The following is a 24,858-nucleotide window of genomic DNA, read 5'->3' as shown; positions in this document are numbered from 1 at the left end:
TTCCCCAGGGCCCATTGTCTGGCAAATCCAGATCTTGAACTGAGACCTTCAGATCTTGGAATCTTAACCCCTGACCCACTTCTTCCAGCATAGGTGTCTATAGAGCCCTTGCTGGGGCTGGGGGAGAAGCAGGGATCCCTGAGCCCAGCCCCGACCCTAACCCCACACCAACCCCAACTTGGCCTAGGCAAGTGATCCCTTGTTCCAGGCCTAACACCTGCGACACGATGCCTGAGCGCCCAAAAGAGCACCTGAACCTGAAACCCAGCCTTACAAGTAACCCAAAGCCTGCATCTAACCCCACCCAACCCCCAACCCATTCCCAGCGCCCCCCCCCCCCACTGCACCTGCCATATGTGTCCCCAACTTCCAATCCTTAGCTCTGATCTATCCCCATGTGTGCATTCGGTTAATAAACCTTTACTATTATGTGCCAGACGCACATCTAGGGATATAAAGATGAATGAGGTAAGCCAAATCTGCTTTGGATTTACGTTCAAGTGGGAGAGTCAGGAAATCTACAAGGGAGACAGAGAAATCTGATCGTTCAAATTGAGGAAGGTGATACGAAGGAATTGAGGAATCAGAGCCAGTCCCTGGGGAGAGAGGAAGTGGGTGGGGGGGAGAAGGGGCTTCTGCCCCTTCTCCCAAAGGAGAAGGGAATGTCTCCTTTGAGGGACAGAGGCTGGAGCCGAGGCCAGGATGATGTCGAAGGAGGGAGCCATACAGGGACCTGGGGACAGGGGAGAGGACTATAGTTCCAAAGCCTTGCCCCGTGCCACCCACGCCCTCAGGCCTCTGATCGCAGCTTCTGGGCCAGCAGAACCTTCCTCCCTGTCTTTATTCCAGAGCCAGGAACCCGAAGGAGAGCTCTGGGCCCGCATCCAGCATTGGGTGTCTCCCCAGGGTGCCCAGGATGGTGTTGTCACCTTGGAAGGCGTGAAGAACAGGCGGGGGGGGGGGCAATTCCGGGTGGGGGTGAGGGTGGGGGCCAGACTGTGGCCTTGTCCTTCCCAGCCCAACCCCAGCTTGGCCTAAAAGGGCAGACAGATAAAGAGTCCTTCCCGCCCCTGGCCCCAGAGAGGGAGGGGTTTCCTGACAGGAAATTGACCTCCTCTAACCCCCCCCCCCCCAGTTCCAAGCTCTCAGCAGTTCTGGCTGAAGTGTCCTCAGGGCAGGACAGCAGCAGGGACAGAGGGACGAAGGCGCCTGCTGACGAGGAGGTGAGTGTGCTGGAGGAGGGGGCAGGATTCTTGCGCCCTGGCCTGGGCTCCCCCCTTGGACCTGGCTGGACCAGAGGTGGTGAGAACATGTGCCCTGAAGCCAGGAGAGGCTGGGGGCAAAGACAGCATGTGGGGCCTGGCCTCAGGAGGGTGCCAGCCACAGGGCAGGAGGAGCCGGGGACCGCAGGGGGGTGCAGTGAAGAATCTGGGGACCCTGGAGATCCAGAGAAGCTTCAAAGGAGCCAGGAGAGCTGGGACCACCACGGGAGAAAGGAGAGAAAGCGTCTGATGCCCTCGGAGTTCAGGTTGGGAGAAAGCGGTGGATGCTTTTCTCCATCCCCAAGAGATGGGGGCTTGGAGATGGTGTTCGGAGTGAAGATGTGCATGAGCTTGAACCGGGCTGGGCTGATGATGGGATAGTTGGGGGTGAGGTCTGGATTGGGGTTGTGTGGCTGGGGTCCAGCATGGACGCACACTTTATAAGGGCTGTTCTCAGATACAGACTTGGGGGCTGGAGGTGCTGACTTCTGCAAACAGGTCAGACTGCCGGTGGAGGGTTTAGGGCTTTGGGGAAAGGCTGGCAGCGAGGAGGAGGGGGGGGAGGAGGGGGAGGAGCCGAAGCCCAGAGAGGGAAGCGCTGGTGGCCAAGACATCCTGTGGGAGTCGGGAGGCTGGGGGCTTGAGGGATGCCTCGGAAGTGAGTCAGGGGCCCGGGCACTGGGAGGCAGATGAGGGGGCTGGAGGGGGCAGGATGTCGGAGGAGCCAGTTTGCAGAGGCGGGTGGTGGAGGGTGGTGGAGCCTGGAAAGGGAAAGCCGGCCGGGCCACTTTGGAGAAACTGTTGCAGCGGGGTCTGAGGATGTTGGAAATGACTGGGGGGGGGGGTGGGTATTGGGATCCAGTTTGGGGATGGATGTGGGAGCCAGTGGGGGAGTGGCGGATCCAGTTTGGGTCATGTTGGCTTCTGTTACAGGGAAGTAGAAGGGGGATGTGGAGTTTCGGAGGCGGGGGGGAGACGATGGACACAGGGCTGGGACACGGTGAGGCCGTTTGTGGGATGAAACACACAGAAGCCGGTCGGGAAAATGAAAGACAGAGAAATCCGTGCACGACTTGTGGGTGTGCGCATGGGGGGCTCGTATCGATTGCCCACAGCTATGGGGGCTCCAGGCAAGGGTTGCCATGGTGACTGCCTCTCTGGAGGACAGGGGACCATGGAGACTGGAGAGAGGCTTGAGGAACGACAGCTGAGGTCCAGAGGCTGAAGTCAGGGAGGAGAGAAGCGGGGGGGGGGGCTCCCCCATGAAAGGAAGATGCTCTTACCCCACGGCCCAGCCAGCTCGGGGACCCTTTGAGCATCAGCCTCTTTCCAGATGCTCTATGCACCCCCAAGGGGCCGCCCAGTCCCGACCCTGCCCCTCAACTGCTCGGAACCTGTCCCAGTTCAAAACAACCTATGCATCTAGCAGGAGGTGAGTGGGGAAACCCCTGACGTTTCACACAGTTTTGCCAAAGCCAGACAGTGGAAGGGTAATGCGACACTTAAATCGACCAGAGCCACCGAGATAGGCACGGACACCTCTCCCATGTACGTGAGTCCAAACACCACCATCAAAGCGCAAGTTGATGAATGCAGGTAGTAGGAGAGCCTTCACAGAGCCGTTCTGAAACCCCGTAAAACGATACATTGTTTCTGGATGCAAGGCTACGGAGACTTCAGAGTAAAAGTCGGGTTGGCCTGGGGAGACCCGCATTCTGGATGCTAGCGTCCTGGGAAGAGGGCAAGGGAGGAGAGCTGGGGGCGGGGAGTGCATCTTGTAATGCTCGATTCTAAAAAAGACCAAAAAAACCCCAAAAAACAAAAAACCACCCGAAACAAACAAACACCCAAACAACAGCCGAACCTGAGTCATAGAAACAGAATAGCCACAAAATAGAATGTTTGCATTAGACGCAGCTAGGATTGGAAGCAGAGGGGGTGTTTATTTGTTTTCTAAATTTTTCTGAATTCCTGAATCTTTGACCGATTTCATCATTTTAAAAAGCGCCCTTCCACAGTTCCCCGGCGTCCTCGGGAAAAAGCCCAAGTCCCTCCTCACGGCTCTCCTCTCCGAGGCCCTGCACGGCTTGCTCTGTACTGACCTCTCCAGCTTGACTCCTCACCCACAAGGAATGAGGTCCTTGCCTCCTTCCTTTGTTTCCTGTTTAGCACCCATTCATTTCCTGAGCGCCTGCCCTGGGAGTTGGGGACGCAGTGGTGATTGAGACAGCCCGACCCTGTCCCTCTAGGGACTTCACAGTCCGGTGGGGGACACAGACTCATCCTCAGACACTGACAGCTCAGAGTGGGGAGGGCTGGGATGCGGAAAATCCTGAGGGGGGGAAACTCGACTCATCCTAGGCATGACAGAGGGCTTCCTGGAGGAGAGGGCCTTGGGGGCTGGATCCTAAAGCCTGAGTGGTGCAGGGAGAACAGGTGTCCAGGTAGAAAGATCAACAAACGCCGGCACCCAGAGGAGCCTGGAGGGGGAGAATGTGGGATAGCACTGGTGAGGTGCACAGCTGGCAGGCAAGGGCAGCTGGATTTCGCGCCAAGGGTACTGGGGAGCCATGCAAGGTTAAGAGAAAGAGCAGGGCAAGTTTGTGCTTTAACGAGATCCTCAAAGGTGGGCTGGAGGGGCCAAGACGAGAGCCTGGAGACCAGGGAGAAAGGGGGGAAGTGGGAGGGGGCCTGGACTGGGGCAGGGGCCATGGAGAGGGAGGAGATGAGGGACTTAGGAGGTGGGATAAAATTCACTTTATTTTGTTCTATTTTATTTGAGAGAGAGAGAGAGAGAGGGAGAGAATCTTTTAAATGTTTATCGAGAAAGAGAATCTTAAACAGGATCCATGCTCAGCGTGGAGCCCAACGTAGGGCTCGATCCCGCGACCCTGGATCATGACCTCAGCCAAAATCAAGGGTTGGATGCTCAACCGACTGAGCCACCCAGGTGCCCCATCAAGTTCAAGTTATGGAGCACCTGGCTGGCTCAGTCTGTAGAGCGTGTGACTCTTGATCTCGGGGCTGTAAGTTCGAGCCCCACGTTGGGTGTAGAGATTACTTAAAAATAAAATCTTGGGGCCCCTGGGTGGCTCAGTCAGTTAAGTGTCTGACTCTCAGTTTTGGCTCAGGTCATGGTCTCACGATTCGTGAGATCGAGCCCCGCCTCAGGCTCTGTGCTGGCAGCACGGAGCCTGCTTGGGATTCTCTCTCTTCTCCCCCTCTCTCTGCCCCTCCCCTGCTCTCTCTCTCTCTCTCTCTCTCTCAAAATAAGTAAATAAGTTTATTTAAAAATTTGACTTTAAAGCGTACGATTCAGTGGCATTCTAGTACATTCACAGTGCTGTTAACCATCCACATTATGTAGTTCCAGAACATGTTCATGTCCCAAAAGGAAACCTGTACCCATTAAGCAGCCACACCCATTAAGACCCACCCCCGTCTCCCAGTCCCCGGCCACCACTCACTTCCTTTCCGTCTCTCTGGATTTGCCTGCTCTGGACATTTCCCGGTAAGGCTTTGCTAAAGGAAAGAAGAAGGCGGGATAGAGGTGACAGGTGTGCTGGCTGGACAGGGGAGAGACGAGGCGGGTGCCCATGTGTGTGACTGATGTCCGGGTAGACGGTGGGGCCTGAGTCCCCATGCAGTCTCTCCTCTTCGCTGGCTGTGCCGCCTTGGGACGGACCCTTCCCCTCTCTGAGCCTGTTTCCTCTTAGAGTGGGAGGGTCCACAGAGGTGATGAGCACCCAGACAGGAAGTCAGGCAGGGAAAGGGTCTGAACGCCAACGGTCAGGGTAATCAGACGGGTCTGGGCGCGAATGCTGGCTTTGTCCCTGAATCACCGTGGGGCCTTCGGTAAGCACCTTTGCTCCTCCGAGCCTCAGTTTCCTCATCTGCCACGTGGGCATATAGTAATAGCACTAGCCTCATGGGATTAGTGAATGCTCAGACCAGTGCCTGGCACGCAGGCCCTGCGTTGCTGGGCACCCAGAGGCGTTAATTATCAACACCACTTATGTTTTTCCCAGGTCCCTGCCTGTCAAGATGCCCATCCTGAAGAGTCTAGGGGTGGCCGACCCTAAGGTGCCCCGGGCGGGGACGCTGCCTCTGAGGTCCTCTCGGAACCCCTTTGAGGAAGTTCCGGGACCGGAAGAAGACGAGGTTGGGGAGCTGGGGAGCCTGCCCAACGGAACATCGTGTCGCCGCCGTGCCACCCTGGAGAAGCTGGCCGGCCTGGCCCCCTTCCGGCTGGGCTGGACCCCCGGCCGGCGGGCAGGCAGCCCCGGAGATGGGCAGTCCCGCTCTTTCCTGGGCCGAGTGCTGACCCCAGGGATACGCAGGAGCTCAGCAGATTTTGGCCTCCTGGCCAGGCTTCAGGGGACCCGAGCCCAGGGCGACGAGGAGGTGGCTGGGGAGGCCGCCCGGAGACTGGCCTTCCTGAGACTGGGACGCGGGCCCAAGCCCCGCCGCGCGTCACTGGCTGAGAGGGTGGTGCCCGCAGGCGAGGCAGCTCCCGAGCCCCCGCCCAAGGTCCCTGAGCCCCCAAAGATGAAGGAACCTCTGTCAGGTGAGTCGGGAGCCCCCGCCCAGCCCCCTCCCCCCAAAATCTTGATTTCTATCACCAAGCCCTGGCCGCAGCTGTGTCTCCACACCCACCCCCCAATCCACCCCACCCCCAATTCACCCCGCTCCCAACCCACCCCGGATCCATCCCACCCGCCGCCTGCCGGCCTCAACCTCACCCCCATGTCCTACGATAAGGATCATGAACTTTGGTCTCATCTCCTCTAATCCCTCCTGCACCCCCAATTTCAACCCTCCTTCCCTCCCTCCCTTCAAGTTCAGCCTCCATCCCATCTCCTTTCCACTCCTTTCCACTCCTTTTCATGTAGCCACATCCAACCTTGACCTTATGCCTCTCCCTAACCTCTGTACCCCACCCCCTTCCCATCGCCAGCCCCAACCCTGGCCCCAGACTGCACCCCAACCTCCTCCTTCACCCCCAACCTCCTCTCCTTTTCCACCCCACTCTGAACCCCAAACCCAAATCCAGCCCAACCCCCCAACGCCCAGCTTCAACCTCATCCCTACCTCACGTCCAAACCGCACCTCGAACTCCCCGCCACGCCCAGCGCCTACCTCCCACCTGCGTCTCCCCACTGTGTCCCCCACGGCCTGTGTTACGTTCTCCAGGCTGCTGTAACCTTGTCCCACAACCCCACAAACCGGGTGGCTTCAACTATAGAAATCCATTCTCTCGGTTCTGGATCCATAGGGGACTCCTTCCTCGACTCTTCTGTGCCTGGTGCTTGGCTGGCCGTCTGCGCGCGATGCATGTCTGTCTCTGTGTCCAAATCTCCCCTTTGTGTAAGAACACCAGTCACGCCGTATCAGAGCCCACCCTACGACCTCGTTTTAACTTGCTCACCTCTCTGCTCATCTCTGTCTCCAGAGGTGGTCCCATTCTGAGGTACCGGGGGCTTAGGACTTCACGCGTGTTTTTTTCCTGGTGATGGTGGGGGGGGGCACAACTCAGCTCATACCCCCACCCCGTCTCTATCCTCAGCCCCAAACTACCCCAAGCCCCAGTGTCTTCTCTTCAATGCCTTTTTGAGTTTCTACTCTACCCTTATTCCAACCCCACTATCCCTTTGTCCAAACACCACCTTTAACCTCATCTCTGTGCCCAAGAACCGTCAACACCACGGGGGCCACAGCCAGTGTCCCCAACTTAGCCTCACGCCCAATCCCCGACCCAGGCCCATCTCAGCACCCACCTTCAACCCCAAGGGCAAGCTAGTCTCTCCCCCGTCATTCTTTTTTTTTTTTTTTTTCATTAAAAACATTTTTTTTCCATTTATTTATTTATTTTTGAGAGACAGAGAGAGACAGAGCCACAAGCGGGGGAGGGGCAGTGAGAGAAGGAGACACAGAATCCAAAGCAGGCTCCAGGCTCTGAGCTGTCAGCACGGAGCCCGACGCGGGGGCTCGAACCCACGAACCGTGAGATCATGACCTGAGCTGAAGTTGGACACTCAACCGACTGAGCCACTCAGGGGCCCCTCACTTTTTTTTATAACGTTATTTATTTGTTTGTTTTGAGAGAGAGCATGCAAGTGACCATGGGGGGGGGGGGGGGGGGGGGAGAGGCAGAGAGAGAACCCCAAGCAGGCTCCAGCCTGTCAGCACAAAGCCAGAGGCAGGGCTCAAACTCATGAACCGTGAGACCACGACCCGAGCCGAGATCAAGAGTCAGAAGCTTAACTGACTAAGCCACCCGGGGAACCCCTCTCCCTTCATTCTTAATCCCTGACCCTTAATCCACCCTGACCCTGAACTCCCCCCATTCCCAACCTCCACCCACATTCCCGGCCCCAACTCAGGTCCGGTTTTCATCTTCAAACTCACATCCAAACCCTTCTTTCCATCCTCAGCCGTCGCTTCAATTCATCTCCGCCCCCAGTCACCGTCCCAGGCCCCAGATGTCAAACTCAGCTCCTTTCCTGTCCCCTCTAGAGGTTGCACCCCAACTTCCCCCTCATCCCTCATCTCAGTCCCATCTCTGAGACTCCGGTTCGGATCCCTGGGGCTGGCTCCGTCCACCTTCATACACCCCCCTCCTCACTCCCAGACCCCCCCCCCCCGCACCCCCCAACGAATGCTGCCTCAGCCCCCGGGGGACCTCAGGAGAGCCCTCACTTCGCCCCACATCCTGGCCAGGAGCTATTTCGGCCCCGGCTCCCAGGGGACTGGGAGGGCACTTCAGGGAGGCGAGGAGGGGGTGACTGGAGCCCCCGCCTTCTGGAAACGGATGGGCAGAAATAGCGCTGGCCAGGAAACAAGTTTCTCTGCCAGGGAGGAAGTGGAGGGGGGTGGAGGTGTCGGGGTAACCCTGGGCCACCAGGACCCTCCCTTGGCCTTCACGAGAAGGCCTCCCAACCCCATGGGGGTGTCTCTTGGGGGAGTCGGAACGCACAGTGCCAGATCACCCCCACAGCCACCCCCCCCCCCCCCCCCGCGAAAGGCCCTCTCTGGTCTTGCTCTCCTCTCCCCACCTCCTGGCCTCCACCCTGCCCCTTGATCCATTACTTCTCCACCGGCTCCCCCTACCTGGCTCAGACTGGCCTCCCTCCCGCCCTCCCATTCCCTGCATCCCTTTCTCTGGATCTGAGGTGCCTTCCCTGTCCTCGCCCCTCAAATATCCCGGTCCCTTCCCCCTATCCTCACCCACTCTCCCATACCCTGTGCCGTCCCCCGCCCCCCTCCCCTCTGCCTCACCCCCTTCCCCCCCCTTCCCCTGACTTCTTCTCTCCCTCCTCCGCCCCTCCACTTCCCTCCCTCACCCTGCCCCCCACCCCTCGCCCGACAACCTTCTCTCACCCACCCCTCTTCTCCCGGAACGTCCCGGGCTCCTTTCCCGCCCCCTCGCCTCCCCCTCCGCCCCCGCCCCGCGCCCTGCTCCCCCTGACCTCCCGCTCTGCCCCCACAGTGCTGGAGATCCTGAGCCTGATCCAGCAGCGCGAGCTCGCGCGGGCCGACGAGCACATCTTGGAGCTGGAGGCCGAGGAGCTGGCGTCGTCGGGGGGCGGCGCGCCCGGGCCGCCCGGGGCCGAGGGCGCGGCCGGCGGCCGCCGGGCGCGGGACGTGGCGCTGCTGTACGAGGCCCTGCAGCGCGAGCTGTGGGCGCTGGTGCGCGAGACGCTGGCGGGCCCCGGGCCGGGCGCGGGCGCCGGGGCGGGCGCCGTGGCGCAGCTGGGCCAGGTGCTGGTGCAGGAGGAGGCGGCCGACGGGCGCCGGGGGCCCGGGGCCGCCCGCAAGCTGCGCGCCCGCTGGGCCGAGGCGGTGGCGCGCGCGGCGCGGGAGCGCCTGGAGGCGGCGGCGCCCGGGGCGCCCGGGGGCCTGGCGGGGCAGCTGGAGGCGCTGCGGGCGCGGCTGCTGGAGGATATGGGCGTGGTGCGGGGCCGCCTGGCGCCCGCCTACCCCGCCGGCCTGGGCGCCTTCGGCGTCTACCTGCGCGGCTACCACGGCGCGCTCGCCGACTGGCTCGGGGCCGCCGCCCGCCGGAGGCTGCCGCTGGCCGACCGCTACGCCCTGCTGCACTGGCACAACCAGGTGTACCCCAGGTGAGGCGGGGCGGCTGCCCCCGGGGCGCGCAGCGCCCGCCCCCCCCCCCCCCCCCCCCCCCCCCCCCGACCCACGCTCCCCCAGCCCCGGCCTCGCCAGGGCCTAAAGACCTTGGAACGGCCCGCTCTTCAATCCTCGCCTCTGAGAACCCTCGACCCCGCCAGCCCTCCCCCCCCTCCCCCCCGGGGACCCTTACGATCCGAGCGTCTGAGCGCGATCCACTCGTCCCGCGCTAGAACCCGAGCAACACGGGCCCTTCCGGTGGTGACGGGTCAGGACCCCCAGGTGACCCCTCCACCCTGGGGAGCGTGGCACCGCTCACCCTGCCCGTCCTGGAATCTGAGCCTCGCTGCCCCCGCTGGTCCCGGAAGCTTAGCGGCGTTAAGTTGCCATTCTTAAAAATCTTAGCACCATCGACCCTTCCCGGCGGCGTAGGACCTTCGCATCGTTGACGGTTAAACTCCCCGAATCTTAGCAACACGGATCATACCGATCCCTGCGGTTGTAGAACTTTAACACCCCCCGCTCTCCCAGACTTAGAACCTATGGGCACCATTGGCCCGCCCGGTTCTGAAATCTCAGCAACACTGACCATTTCTTTTTCCCCCGCCACCCTTTCTTCCTTCCTTTTAAAGACTCCATTTTTTTAAAAAAAAGTAATCTCTATACCAGGTGTGGGGCTTGAACCCACGACCCCGAGATCAAGACTGCAGGCTCCACAGACTAAGCCAGCCAGGTGCCCACCACTGACCACTTCAGTCCTAGAAGCCTCGGGGTGCGGTGGACCCCTCCAGGCCTAGAACCTTCGCACCAATGACACTTACACTATTAGAATCTCAGTATTGTTCTGAGTCCTAGAATTTAACACTGTTGCTCATTTTCATCTAGAACCTTTGTAGCATTGACCCCCCCCCCATCCTGCAACCTTCACACCACTGATTCTTAAAATACGAGGACCTTAGCACCAACATGCCTAAAATCTTAGCATCGCTGACCCTCCGAATTCTAGAACCGTTACTGCTCTCTCTTTCGATCCTAGGGCATTAGCACTGTTGATTTTTCCAATCTTAGAACTGTAGCACGGACGCTTTCTTAAAAACTGTTTTAATGTTTATTTATTTTTGAGAGAGAAAGAGAGAGAAGGGTAGGGGAAGGGCAGAGAGAGGGAGACACAGAATCCGAAGCAGGCTCCAGGCTCTGAGCTGTCAGCGCAGAGCCCCATGCGGGGCTCGAACTCACCAACTGCGAGATCATGCTATGAGCCCAAGTCAGATGCTCAACTGACTGAGTCACCCAGGTGCCGCTACACTTTCAATCCTAGAGCCTTAGCAGCGATGAGGCTTCAAATCCTAAACTTCAGCCGCATCCACTCCGGATGTGGACCCGCTGTGGATCCCTCCAGGGTTAGGACTGTAATCTCTTGATCCCTTGAATTCTAGAACCTTGGCATTTAGAACCTCAGCGCCATGGACTCTCCCGCTCCTAAAACTTCCTGTCAAGTGTTTGGATCCTAAAACATACCCAGTCTGGTGGCCAGGGGATGGGATATGATTAGCCAGGACTGGGTCACCTACTGGTTCCAGGGACAAGGGAGCTGGCCACACCCAAACCACAGGCTGGCGAGTGAGGAGGGTGGGTGGTCCCTCAAATAAAACCCTCATGCTGCCACCAGAAGAAGGGGAAGGTGACAGGTACTGACATCGACCCCCTAGATCCCATCTGGGACTCTGTATGAAGGACACGGTCACATCTCCCATGGGAGACGGAGGCAGGACGGGGAGTCCGGAAAGCTTCCTGGACGGGAGTTAAGTTGCTTTGTAGGAAGATGGTACTTCTGGCTGAGAAAACGCCAAGAGCAAAAGCCTGGGGTGCGTGTGGGTGGTGGAGGAGGCATAAGGGGTCTGGTGGTATGGCACAGACCAGGTGTGTAAGAGTGTAGGGCCCGGGAGCGAGGGCTGGACTGGGGAGGCCTCGAAGGCGGGTGACGTGATGGGGACAAGGAGCGGAGGCAGAAGCTGGTCACGGCCGAGACTCTGCGTGTCAGCCCGTCAAGCCTGGACTTGATCCCTCCAAGTCTTGCCCGGACACCATTCATCAGGGAGCTGACTCAGACAGCTGGGGCCAGGGAAGCAACAATTCCAGAGACTTCCTTTGAGGGATGAGCAAAGCTGGCCCCTAGAGAGGAAGGGAGTGGCCCAGGGTCACAAACACACTGGGTGTGAAGGGGTGGGGGGTGGGGAGGGGTTCCGTTGCCCAGGGTCCCCCCTCTCACAGACCCCTCTGTCTCTTACCTCCCACTCCCAGAGAGATCCTAGGGCTGGTGGACCTGGTGGCCCTGGAGAATGGGGAGCTGGGGCCCCTTCTGTCTCCTGGCACCCTGCGGGGCTTGGAGGATGAATGTGTCACAGACGTTAAGGTACCGGGGACTCGGGAGCCAGAGGCGCTCTGCAGGGAGGGAGGGGTCACTTGGGGGGGGACTGGGGGGGGTCTCTCCTCTCCCCCTTTCGCTACGTCCATTTCCCTGTTCCCTTTGTGGATTTCTGGGTTCTGTCCGAAAGACACAGAAGTGTAAGCCCACGCTGATCACTTCTGCCTTATGTTCCGTGTGGTCACCCAAGCACCCAGGGGGGCACAGAGCCGATCAGCAAAGTTTCCAGACATTCCGATACTTCGAATCCTAGAGCAGGAGTCAGTCACAGAAGCTCAGCCCGCGGTCCCAAAGACTCACAGAAGGAGGGCATACAAGCAGCCTGTGCATACGAGCGGGGCCGATGGCAAACCCGGGTAATAACTGGCCGGGCGTAGGCACCAGTGAGGAGAACGGTGGGGCCATCAACACCCAGCCTGGCCACGGGGCTGTCTCCCACCGGAATGCCAGTCCTGCCTCGGCCACAGAGGTCAGAATCGTAGTAACTTGAGAGCCTAGAGTCTTAGGCTGGAACATACCTAGGTTCTCAGATTCACTGAAGGGAACATTGGACCAGGGAATCAGACGTGTGTCAACCTCAGAATCCCAGACCCTTGGAATTCTTGAATCACAGAATCTGACTCTCTTGAACAAAGTTTTTTTTTTTAATTTTTATTTATTTATTTTTGAGAGAGAGAGAGACAGAGCTGAGCAGGGGAGAGGCAGAGAGAGAGAGACACACACACAGAATCCGAAGCAGGCTCCAGGCTCCGAGCTGTCCGCACAGAGCCCGACGCGGGGCTCGAACCCATGAAACCGTGGGATCATGACCTGAGCCGAAGTCGGATGCTTCACCGACTGAGCCACCCGGGTGCCCCTCGAACAAATTGTTTTTGCAGAACCTGGGGACCAGGGTCTTAGGACCGTCAAATAATGACAGAATAGACCCTCAAACTCCCTGGCTGTCAGATGGATGAAACTTCAAACTATAGCCTCTTAATATGAAGCTCCAAATCATAAGGACGCAAGGGGCTGGGGAGGTTTTGTGGTCCAGCCTCCCTCCTTGGAGTAACCTTGACACGCTCAGGGGTAGGACCCAGATCGGCCTGGGGCTAAGAGGTGGGAACCATGGAGGGGAGAAAAGGAGGGACAGGCTTCCAGGCACCCCCTGACTCCTGCATTTCCCCCCTGCAACCTCCCCGCTCCAGGCTCAGACTCGGGCAGCCCTGCTTCGGGTCCTACAGGAGAACGAGGAGCACTGGGGGAGCACGGAGGAGCAGCCCAGCAGCCTGGCGCAGGATGTGTGTGAGGTAGGGGGTGGGGAAGAGGAAGGAGAATCCGTTCTCCAGCGCCCCCCCCCCCGGGGGGCGGGAAGGTAAGACCTCCCCCCTCCTCACCCCTTCTCCTCTCCGGGGACCGTGTAGTTGCTGGAAGAACATACGGAACGAGCACCCCGCATCAGCCAAGAGTTTGGGGAGCGGATGGCCCACTGCTGCCTGGGGGGGCTGGCAGAATTCCTGCAGAGGTATGGAGGGCTGGGGCGGGGCAGGGGTGCAGGGCGGGACGGAGGCATCGGTAGCCGCGATCCAGCAGAGAGAGGAGAGATGAAAGGCAATCCAGTAAGGATGGGCAGGGGCGCTTCAGTGAGGGTCACGGGCTTTGTTGGGCTGAGTGTCCAGCAAGGGGACTCTCCTCAGGCCGGGTGCTCCGTCTGTCACGTGTCATCCCTTTCTCCCCCCCCCCCCCCCCATTAGCTTCCAGCAGCGGGTGGAGCGATTCCATGAGAATCCAGGAGTTCGGGAGTTGCTACCCGACAGGTACATCAGTAGGACCATCTCCCTGGTCAACTGCGGGCCCCCCTTGAGGTGAGAACACCCAGCGTGTGGGGGAGAGGACCAGTCCCGGCGACAAGCTGAACTGGGGTGCCCGGGGCCCTGGGTGGGAATCACAGAGCTGGCCCAGAGACACGGGCACGTGGGGGCCTTAGAAACATCAAACCTTGAGGGGGGGGTCCTAGAAAGAATCTTAGCATCACAGAGCACTAGAATTATGTAGCAATCAGAATATTGGGATGCTGTAATTAACACGCACCTAGAAGAAAGACTCAAACACTCTAAGAATTACAGATCTTTTTTTTTTTGCTTTTTTTTTTTATCGTATTTTCCCTTTTTTATTAATGTATTTTCAATGCGTTTTCAAAATCGGTGATGTATTTACATGCTTCGTAATTCAAGGCACACTCGGGCGTACCGTGAAAAGCCTCACGCCTATACGGCCCCCACCTTCCTTACTGCTAGAGTCTGTCGTATCTTTGCAGGACATTTACCAGTAAATACGTGTAAATAAGGGTGTGTGTGCATTTGCATACTCCATGCATATATATATACACATGCATATGCATATTTTGTGCATATCCATACACATATTTCATATATACCTATTTCATATTCATATTTCATATACAAGTAAATATATCTCACTAATGTGAATACATATTATTCCTTTCCCTTTAAGAACATTTTTTTCACGTTTATTTATTTTTGAGACAGAGAGTGAGCAGGGGAGGGGCAGAGAGAGTGAGGGAGACACAGAATTCGAAGCAGGCTCCAGGCTCCGAGCTGCCAGCACAGAGCCCGACGTGGGGCTCGAACTCACAAACCATGAGATCATGACCTGAGCCGAAATCGGATGCTTAACCAACTGAGCCACCCAGGCACCCCTCTTTTTTTTTTATTCTTTTTTTTCATTATTTTTTTAATGTTTATTTATTCTTGAGAGAGACAGAGAGAGACAGAGTGTGAGTGGGGAAGGGGCAGAGAGGGAGGGAGACACAGAATCAGAAGCAGACTCCAGGCTCTGAGCTGTCAGCACAGAGCCTGATGTGGGGCTCGAACTAACTCACAAACCATAAGCTCATGACCTGAGTGGAAGTTAGATGCTTAACCAACTGAGCCACCCAGGTGCCCCTAAAGCTTTTATTTTCAAGTAATGTCTACACCCAATGTGGGGCTCGAACTCACAACCCTAGGATCAAGAGCCTCATGCTCTACCGACTGAGCCAGCCAGGCCCCCCTTATTCCTTTTCCTTAAAAAGAAAAATATGCAAATGGTAGAATATTGAACACACTTCTGTGCCTTTCCCCCTTAACAGCTTGGAGATCTTTCTGTGAGCTTTTGGAGTTACCACTTTTCCTTTGCAACACGTGAACTGCATTCCACGTTTTGCATGTTCGGTCATTTGTTTGTTTTTTTTTTTTTTTTAATTTTTTTTTTTTCAAATTTTATTTATTTTTGGGACAGAGAGAGACAGAGCATGAACGGGGGAGGGGCAGAGAGAGAGGGAGACACAGAATCGGAAACAGGCTCCAGGCTCCGAGCCATCAGCCCAGAGCCCGACGCGGGGCTCGAACTCACGGACCGCGAGATCGTGACCTGGCTGAAGTCGGACGCTTAACCGACTGCGCCACCCAGGCGCCCCTCGGTCATTTGTTTAATCTGTCCCCAGTGAATGGAGAGTTGGCTCCACCCTGTCGCAGAGAAAAACGTGGCACACCTGTCAACTCCCACAGACGTGGGGACTCTGAGGGACACAGTCCCAGAAGGGGGCCCGCTGGGATTTGGCCAGAAAATGCCACATTGCTCTCAGACCAGGTTACTGCCCTTTTAATGACGGAGGGATCATGGTTGCAATGAGAGAAAATGAGAAACGTAGAATCTTAGAATTCTAGATGTTTAGAATCACGTTCCATGGAGCTTCCACACACACACACACACCCCCAGCGTCCCAGACATCCCCTCATATTTGTCATCCCCCCAGACTCTCCCCAGAGCCCCTGACTCTCCCCAGCTCCCCATCGGACCTGTCACCTCGGTGCTCACAAAATAGTCCATCTGAGAAGGCAGATGGGTCCAAGCAGTTGAGCTGAATATCGGGGCTCCTTGACTTTTGGCTCCTCTGATCCACACAGGGCTCTGGCAGAGCGCCTGGCGCGGGTGGGACCCCCCGAGAGCGAGCCGGCCCGGGAAGCCGCAGCCAGCGCTCTGGACCGCATGACCCGCCTCTGCCACCGTGTCCTGGCTGACCTGCTTTTCCAAGAGCTGCAGGTGAGTGAGGCAGGGGGCTGGGGTAGGGCCTGTGCCAGGAGAGGGGAGCAACCCCCCCCCCCCGGCAACCTGCAGTTCCTTTAAGCCCATGACTCAGTGTTTGGGAAGCACGCGGGGGTGGGGGGGTGATGGCCTGTTTGGGCCATTTGTAGGGGGGCAAAAGGGGGTGGAGGAAGGAAGAGAGGGGAGAACACAGTCAAGGGAAGGGTGGAGAATCACCAGCAGAAGGGGTCTTGGGGATCAGGTGGAGCCCCTCCCCACTGAGTCCCCCCAAATCCCTGCCCGGCCTCTCCTAGGCCCTGGAGCCCAGGTTACCCCTGGGCTCCTGTGCGCGCCCAGAAGGGGCTGGGGTCAGAAGTGGGTGAGAGTATGTGGGGAGGGTGGTGGGAGTACCTGGGAATGAGACAGAGGTGTGTGTATCCCTGGTTATAGTGCACGCTCAATTTATGTCGTACATCCGATCATGTCCCTCCTCTGCTCAGAACCCTCCATGGCTCCCAGCTCATTCAGGGCAAGAGCCAAAGTCCTTGCTGTGGCCCCCAAGGCCCTGGATGGTCTGACCCTTTCCTCTCCCTCTCTGACCTCCCCTTCTCCCACTGTCCTCCTCACTTACTCCACTCTGGCCATGCCAGCCCCCTTGCTATTCCTTAACAAGACATAGTCCGGCCTCAGGACCTTTGCACTTGCTGTTTGCTCTGGTTGGACCGCTCTTCTCCCCAGTAGCCCCATTGCCCCCTCCCTCACTTCTTTCAAGTCTTGATCCAGATGTCACCTTCTCAGTGAGACCTCCTCTGACTGCCCTATTCAAAATAGAAGCCCCGGAGGTGCCTGGGGGGGCTTAGTCAGTTAAACCTCCCACTTCAGCTCAGGTCATGATCTCACAGTTCGTGGGTTCGAGTCCCGCGCCGGGCTCTGTGCTGACAGCTCGGAGCCTGGAGCCTGCTTCGGATTCTGTGTCTCCTTCTCTCTCTGCCTCTCCCCTGCTCATATTCTGTCTCTGTCTCTCAAAAATAAATAAATATTTAAAAAATAATAATAATAAAATAGAAGCCCCGAGAGGAGACTCCCTTCCCCAGTCCCTGCTGAGTTTCTCTCCAACCAAGCACTTAGGGCCACCTGCTCTGTTACTGCCTTTGCTTTTTTTTTTTTACCTCTCCCCAATCCAGCTTCCCCCCCCCCCCCGGAATGTGAGCTTCTCCAGGGCAGGATTTGTTGGAATGTTTCTAAAATAACTTTTTATTATGGAAAATTTCAAACATACACAAAAAGTAGGCAGAATGACAGAATGACCTCCCGTGGACCAGCTCCAGCAAGTATCAGCTCCAGGCCAATCTTGTGTCGCCTTTCTCCACCCCCCCCCACCCCTGCCCCCGCCACATCCTGTCATCACCCATCAACATTTCAGCCTGCATCTCCGAAAGATAAGAAATCCTTCTTAAACAAACATAACCGACGGTGCCGTTTTCATACCCAACCAAGGGAACGATAATTCCTTAAAATCACCAAATATCAGATCGGCATTATGATTCCCCTGACCTGCTCGCGATGATCAAATCCTCAAGAGTTTTGTTGTCTCGTTCTGCACCGTGTGTCCCCGAGCCTCCTCCACGTGTCCCCAGCGACCCAGCTGAGCCACAGGAAGGGGGCGGGGGAGTGTTTGTTGAATGACTAGACGGACAAGTGTGTGCATGAACGGAAGCGAGTTGGGCCACGTTGGGCCAGTTGCTTGCCCTCTTGGGGTTTCTGTTCGCTCATCTGGAAAATGGGCACAGGTGGCTGGTGGCCGGAAGGAGGCAATAAGATTGTGGTCGTACCGTGCTTAGCTGGGTCCCAGCCCACGGGCACTGGCTGATATCTCGGTAAAAATACAGGGTTCATAGGGGCGCCCGGGGGGCTCAGTCCGTTAAGCATTCGACTGCGGCTCAGGTCACAATCTCACGGTCTGTGAGTTCGAGCCCCGCGTCGGGCTCTTTGCTGACAGCCTGGAGCCTGCTTTGGATTCTGTGTCTCCCTCTCTCTCTGCCCCTCCCCTGTTCATGCTCTGTCTCCCTCAGTCTCAAAAATAAATAAACATTAAAAAATTAAAAAAAAATACAGGGTTCATAGCAACAGTGACAGGCCCTGAACCAAGAGCGTCAGCTCATCTGATTCACACCTGCTTTTCAACACAAGGCCCCACTCCTGGAGGTTCACGCGGCCAGGCTACTGTTCGCAGTAGGTGTGGGGCAGAGTGGGATAGGACCTACTTCAGTTCAGGCCCCCTGGACACTGACCCCCCATGTCCCCGGGGACCTCATGTTCCCCAGGGTCCACCCAGCCCACGGCGTCTCCCCCTGCCTGCCCCCAGATCCACTTCAGGGACCGTCCTGCTGCTGGTCCCACCTCTTAGGTCACTTGCAGGTGCCTCCCTCCCCTCCCCCCCCCCCGAAATTGTACGAATCCTACTATCTGGGTCCTGCATTCCCCCTCCTCACCCCTCTCATCTGCTTCTTTCCCTCTTTCTTCTCTTTTGAGCCCTCCCCCCCATTTCTGCTTCAGCCTTGCCCCTCCCATTAAGATCTCGGTAATGCACAAGCCTGACCCGCTCCTTCTCCTGCTCAGAACCTGCCATGGCTCCCCAGTGCCCTCAGGAGGAAGCTGGGGCTCCTCACAGCCCTGTGTGCTCCAGCCGCACCCCCCCCCATCCCCCTGTCGCGAGTTCTAGCTTCCAGAGTCTGTGGAACCCATCGGTCACACAGGACGCCCTTGCCTAGAAGAGCCCGAGCTTGGTTTGCTGCTCTGCTGTTGCTGTCTTGAAGTTCTTCATAATTTTGAATGAGAGCCTTCCATTTTCATTCTGCGCTGGGCCCCTCAAGTGTATGGATCTTGCCAGCCACAGGAACACCTTCTTTCTGATCCCCTGACCCCAAAGCCCGTCTGAAATCTGAGCCGCCTTCACACTGGCTCCTCCCGCCGATTGAGCCACTCCCTCTCCCACCCCTCACCTCTGGCCTCTGTCCCCAGCTCTGGTGTCCCCTCCTCCAGGAAGCCCTCCTTGACTCTCTCCGCTGACTCAGGCATCCCCCCCTCTGGGCTGCCTAAACTCCTGGGTTCCCGCCTCCCTGCCCTGACCACTCTGGGCCCATCACTGGGGACGGTCTGTCCCCCTCCCCGGGCTGTGAGCCCGGGGAGGGCACCGTACAGAACCGGTTCAGCTCCCATCTGTTGAACTGGTAAGTGAAGAAAGACGGTGGCAGGGAGGTGTCAGGGAGGAGGGCTAAAACCATCTCCCCCTTCCGTCGCACCCAGCCCCACTTCAACAAGCTGATGCGCAGGAAGTGGCTGAACAGCCCGGAGGCCCTGGATGGCATCGTGGGCACGCTGGGCGCTCAGGCCCTGGCACTGCGCAGGATGCAGGATGAGCCTTACCAGGTGCGCGGGCTGGTGGGGGGGGAGGGGGGAGAGGAGGGGAGGGGGGGAGAGGGGGAGAGGAGGGGAGGGGGGGAGGGGGGTAGGGGGGAGAGGAGGGAGGGAGGGAGAGGAGGGAGGAGGGAGGGAGGGGGGGGAGAGGGGGTAGGAGGGGAGGGGGAGAGGGAGAGGAGGGGGGAGGGGGGGAGAGGAGGGGAGGGGGAGAGGAGGGAGGGGGAGGGGGGAGAGGGGGGGCGGGAGCGCTCCGCTGGGCGAGACGGGTTCAAGGTGCAGAGCCACTCGCTCAGAGTGGGATAGGCGGCGCTTGCGCGGAGGCGCATCCGCGGGCACGCAGGGTGGGGTGCGCCCAGGGTGGGGGCCTCTGGGAGGTGGGGCTCCCGGGGGGCTGGGCTGGGCCGGCAGGGGGTGCCGGCGAGCTGATGAGGGGGCAGAGGAGGGTATCATCGGGCAGGACTTGGGGTCACCCGTTGGGAGTCGGAAGGGCTGCCTGGGGGGCCGGGGGGGGGGCTAAGAGGGGGTGTGGCGCCCTGTGGGCGGGGGAGGGGTTCCCGTTGGGTGCCCGGAGTGGGCGCGGGGCGCGTGGAGAGCGGGGGAAGGGGTCACCGGCTGCTCACAAGCCCTCGCGTCTCCCCCGGTCCCCAGGCGCTGGTGGCCGAGCTGCACCGGCGGGCGCTGGTGGAGTATGTGCGGCCCCTGCTCCGCGGACGCCTGCGCTGCCGCTCGGCGCGGACCCGCAGCCGCGTGGCCGGGAGGCTCCGGGAGGACGCGGCCCAGTTGCAGAGGCTCTTCAGGCGGCTGGTCAGTGCGGGCCCCGGGGGTAGGGGTGGGGGTGGGGGGGCTCCAAAAAACCTGGCCTCGCGAGAATCCTCCCGCCCCCCCCCCCCACCCACCCCCACCCACCGACCCGCTAGCCGGGGCGGGGCCTTAGCATAAAGCCGTCGCCCAACTTTCAGCCCACGGTGAACACTTTGATCCTTGGCCTCCGCGCGTAAAAGTCGGCTTTCTCACGGTGGGGGGGCTCGCCTCCGGGCGCAAACCGGAATCCGGTCCCCTGTGCGTGGGGTGCGGATTGGGTCACTTAAGTCCTGTGAAGGGCTTGGGACCCCACCTGGCACAGAGGTAGCGCTCCGGAAACGTCAGCTATTGTCACGAGCACAGACAGAGGCTCAGCGCAGCCAGAACTCAGAATCTTGGCGTTCCCAAGTCCAAGAGTTCCAAATTGCCCCCCTCTTTAATTTGTACCCCGTTGCAACCAGCAGGAGCTCAGCAGCGGGGGCGGGGGGGGGTGTGTGCGTCATTTTATTAAGAACGCAGAGAGACCCCCTGTACGCGTCCTCCAGGTTCCCCTAAGGGTAACGTTTTGCAAAATCCTAGGGCTAGGCTTTGAGGGGTGTCCCCGAGCCCCCCCAATTATCCGCAAACCTGGGAGTAGATGTATTGTGGATTTTTCTTCCAATTGCCCAAGCTTCCAGATAACCCTCCCCTGGCCCCCTTTACCGAGGAGAAGACTGAGGCCCGGAGGGGTGTGGTTTACGGGGAGGGGGACCTGGGGCCAGAGTGTGAGCCTGGGGCCTCCCCCTTGCAGGAGTCCCAGGCCTCGTGGCTGGACGCCGTGGTGCCGCACTTGGCCGAAATCCTGCAGCTGGAAGACACGCCCAGCATCCAGGTGGAGGTGGGGGTGCTGGTGCGGGACTACCCAGACATCAGGTGAGGGTCCCCCACCCCACGCCCGCGCCCGCCCGGCTCGTTTTTTGCGCGCGCTAGGCCGAGGACTGTCCGGGCCCTGGCATCCGTCCCCGCGTTTCCTGCTCTTGGGGCGGCGAGCGTGTCTGACGGCCGTTTCCTGCTGGAACCAGGGCATTATTAATACGATTTCCCTCCTTCTCCTGCCGCCGCCGCCACCAGGGCTCGCAAACAAACAGGCAGTCACAGGAAGCCCAGGGCAGGGGGGCGCGGGGCCGCCGGCGGCAGGAAGGGCCAGCCCAGCCTGGGAGCCGCGGGGGACACGGGGACACGCACGGGCACACGGGCGCACACGCACTGGGACGGCGGCAGGCGCCGCTCAGATCCTGGTGGACCATTTCCTTTCTGGGTGACCCTCTCTGAGCCTCGGTTTCCTCACCACGTCCATGGGGGATAATAGGACTCTTTTCCTAGGATCTGGGGGGGGGGGGGGGATTCTTCGTCATCAGTCCATCCTCCTTCTCGTCATCCACGGTGACCGCACTACCGATTCCCGATTCTTATTTATGAGCCCTGATGTCAGACCCGAGAAAGCATGTTACACACCCACTCAATAAGTAAGGCCTATAATAAGAGTTATTTTGGCGAATTATATGCAAAAGGCAGCGCTGTTCTAAATGCTTGGCGTCATCTGAGGCAGGCAGAAATTAAGGAGATTGCCCTAAATGCCACAGCTAGCAAAGCTGGGGACTTGACGCCCCCCCCCTCCCCGTGGCAGGCCGGTCTCTAAAGCTGGTGCACCTGACCACCCATCGCCACACCGACCCCTGTGAATGTGGATGGTGGTTGGTGGTCGTGCAAGGCTCTTCTGTGTACTGGGGGGGGGGGGGTTACCCCTACGCCCCAGGGAGTGAGGCCTCCGCTGGGTTTAGGCTCCAAGGTTGAGGGCTTGGGGTGAAGGGAGCCACCAGTCCAGGACGGATAGTTCTGACTCTGGGGAGGGGGGGCGGGAAGGGAAGACGCCTGAGCTGTGTTGAAGGGGGGTAGCGCGGAGGCCCGGGAGCTCTGTTTGAAATGAAGGTTCTGGAAATGACTGTTGGGTTCGGGGTCTCGTGTGGGAATGTGGTGATGGTTCCTAGCTTTGGGCATGGGCTCGGGAACTGCAGCGGTGGAGAAGCTTCCAGACCTGGCCTGGGGTCGGGGGCGAGGGGGCGAGGTGAGGGTCCTGACCGGGGTTGTGGGTGAGCACTTCCGGGTTCGGTGGGAGCGATGGGGGTGGGGGTGGGGGCGCTGTTTGAGGGGCAAGGGAGGGTGGAGTTAGGGTTGGTGTAGATTCCAGAGCTGATACAGGTGTGAGGGGACCAGAAGGACATCCAGGAGCTGCCTGAACTGAGTTGGGGCTGAAGATTGGGTTTAGAGGTGAGGGTTCTGGAATGAGTTAGCAGTGGAAGGATTTGGAAATGGTTGGAAGGGAAGTTTTGGAGGATAGTGCCTGCAGGAGGGGAGACTGGGGGCTGGGGGGAGGGGAGGGACCTGGAGGGCGGCAAAAGGGCTCCAGAGCTAAGGTAGGTTCTGGAACGGACGAGGTTCACAGGTGGGCCAGTGTGCGTCTGGCGCAGAGGACCCCATGCACGTGTCTCTTCCTCTGTCCCCAGGCGGAAGCACGTGGCAGCCCTCCTGGACATCCGTGGCCTGCACAACACAGCCGCCCGCCAGGAGATCCTGGCCGTGGCCCGGGACCTGGAACTGTCCGAGGCGGGAGCCCTGTCACCCCCTCGGGACCGCGCCTTCTTCTCAGACATCTCGGTGCCCCGCCCACCTTTCTGCCTCGGCCTCCCTCTCTTCCTGGGCCGCCTTCCCCTCTCCCGGCTGACCAGGCCCGGTCTGGCCTGCCTGCCCCGGCTTCGGCCTCCGTTTCCATCACGGCCCCCCACCCAACGCTGAGACTCTCCCAGCCCCCTCCCACCTCAGTGCCCCCCATCTTTGCTGCTGACAAACCGTTCTCCTGTAGGGCCCCCTCTTGACTCCCTGCCTGGGACCACAGACGACCTAGGATGGAAAGATCTTCAGAGGCCTTTGGGGCCACCCCTACGCTCCCTGCGTAGAAGAGAAACGGGCCGGAGGGACCAAGGACTTTCCCAAGGCCACGAAACTCAAGCTCAGCACCAGCTCCCAGCCCAGCGTGTGCTGGGTGGCGTTTTGGAAGGCTCTAGAGAAGTGTCCCAGGCCCCCCCTTTTCCCCTCACCTCAAGGTCTGGCCCCAGTCCAATGTATTAAGGAATGTACGATACTTAGAATAAAGAGGTTTCTATTTAACACAAGGAAGGGCTGAGTCCCCAGCGTGTGGGGGAGGAAGGACCGGGGGCAGGGCCCAGGGCCAAGGGCTTCTCACACGCCCAAGGCTGGGCTGGGGTCCAACTCCTGGGCAGGGCAGTGGAGGCTGCGGGAGGCCCCGGAGGGCAGAAGCAGGCAAGCCATCCCATTTACCCCGAGTCCCCAGGCTGCGTGACTCCATCGCGAGGCCCTCGGATGCTCTCAGCCAGGGTCCCTCATTTTGTCAATCCTGACATGCCTGTCCTTCATTTCTGGGCCTGGCGGCTCCACCTTGGCACACCCCACCCCCCTCCATCCATCCTTAGCCCGGAATCTATGTCAAGAGAGGAAGGAGGTTGGGGGCAGGGCCGGCGGCATCCAGGGCGCCCTCCTGGGTTGATGCAGGAAAATCTCAGGGTGGGAAAAATTCCAGCGCCTCACCCCCAGCCCCTCCGGATCCTGGTCCCCACCGAGACCTTGAGGTCACCTCCCTGCTGACCCCTGCCCCTCCGGCCTGTTGGACAGCCTGTGATGGATGCTTCCTGGTGTGTGTGTGTGTGTGTGTGTGTGTGCGCGTGCGCACGCGTGCACTTTTTTTTTTTTTTTCCTGAGAAGTGGGAAGGAGGAGGCAGCCAGGGGTCAGCTTTGGGCCTGGGGTAGGAACCTCACCCACGTGTGAACTCAGGAAGGTGGGGACTGAAGACTCTTGGAGCCTCGGGGCTGTGTGACCTTGGGCAGGAAGCTGCCCCTCTCTGGGGAAATGCTTAACCTCTCTTTGCCCAGGACGAGGTGAGACATCCAGAGGCTGTCCCCGCCTCCTTCCCACTCCTAAGAGAACACTTTCAATGTCACTGATGCACAGAGAGAGGAGTTGAGGAGTGAACGACAGGTTGTAGTTTTTACTCATGTTCACGAAGGATGTATTCACCTCAGTGAGGTGGCGTTCTTTCCAGATTTGGGTTCCCCATTTAATAACAGCATTATGGAAGGGCGCCTGGGGTCAAGGGTCAGCAGGGAGGTGACCGCAAGGTCTCCGCGGGGACCTGGATCTGGAGAGGCTGGGGGTGAGACGCTAGAATTTTTCCCACCCTGAGATTTTCCTCAGTCGGTTGAGCGACCGACTCAGGCTCAGGTCGCAATCTCACAGTCAGTGAGTTGGAGCCCCATGTGGGGCTCTGTGCCGACAGCTCGGAGCCTGGAGCCTGCTTCGGATTCTGTGTCTCCCTCTCTCTCTGCCTCTCCCCATTTCTCTCCATCTCTCTCAAAAATAAATAACGTTATCATATAAACTTCTAAAGCAAACACTAAAAGAACAAAGCAGAGTTCTAGCTAATAAACCTACAAAGAAGATAAAATGGAATCATAAAAAAACACTCAATCCAAATAAAGGTGGAAAAAGGGAACAAGGATACCATGAGACAGATTTTTTTAAAAGTCAAGACGACAGGGGCGCCTGGGTGGCTCAGTCAGTTAAGCGTCCGACTTCAGCTCAGGTCACGATGTCACAGTTCACGGGCTGGAGCCCCACATCGGGCTCTGTGCTGACAGCTCAGAGCC

At 58.8% G+C, this 24,858-nt stretch overlaps 1 protein-coding gene across 1 annotated transcript; it reads left to right on the top strand.

Annotated features, from left to right (window-relative positions):
- Positions 1–1,157: 1,157 nt before the first annotated feature.
- EXOC3L2 (exocyst complex component 3 like 2) lies at positions 1,158–23,309 on the top strand. The gene is made up of 12 exons (XM_030299260.2): positions 1,158–1,223; positions 5,291–5,829; positions 8,752–9,385; positions 11,691–11,802; positions 13,002–13,103; positions 13,218–13,318; positions 13,548–13,658; positions 15,762–15,897; positions 19,186–19,308; positions 19,948–20,103; positions 20,891–21,012; positions 22,644–23,309. The coding sequence occupies exons 2-12, from the start codon at positions 5,307–5,309 to the stop codon at positions 22,930–22,932; spliced, it is 2,409 nt and encodes an 802-aa protein (XP_030155120.2). The 5' UTR covers positions 1,158–1,223; positions 5,291–5,306; the 3' UTR covers positions 22,933–23,309.
- Positions 23,310–24,858: the final 1,549 nt, after the last annotated feature.

Source organism: Lynx canadensis, chromosome E2 (assembly GCF_007474595.2).
Source record: "Lynx canadensis isolate LIC74 chromosome E2, mLynCan4.pri.v2, whole genome shotgun sequence".
NCBI lineage: Eukaryota > Metazoa > Chordata > Mammalia > Carnivora > Felidae > Lynx > Lynx canadensis.
Note: the sequence above shows the minus strand (reverse complement) of the source record. Positions and strands in the feature narration are given on the sequence as shown.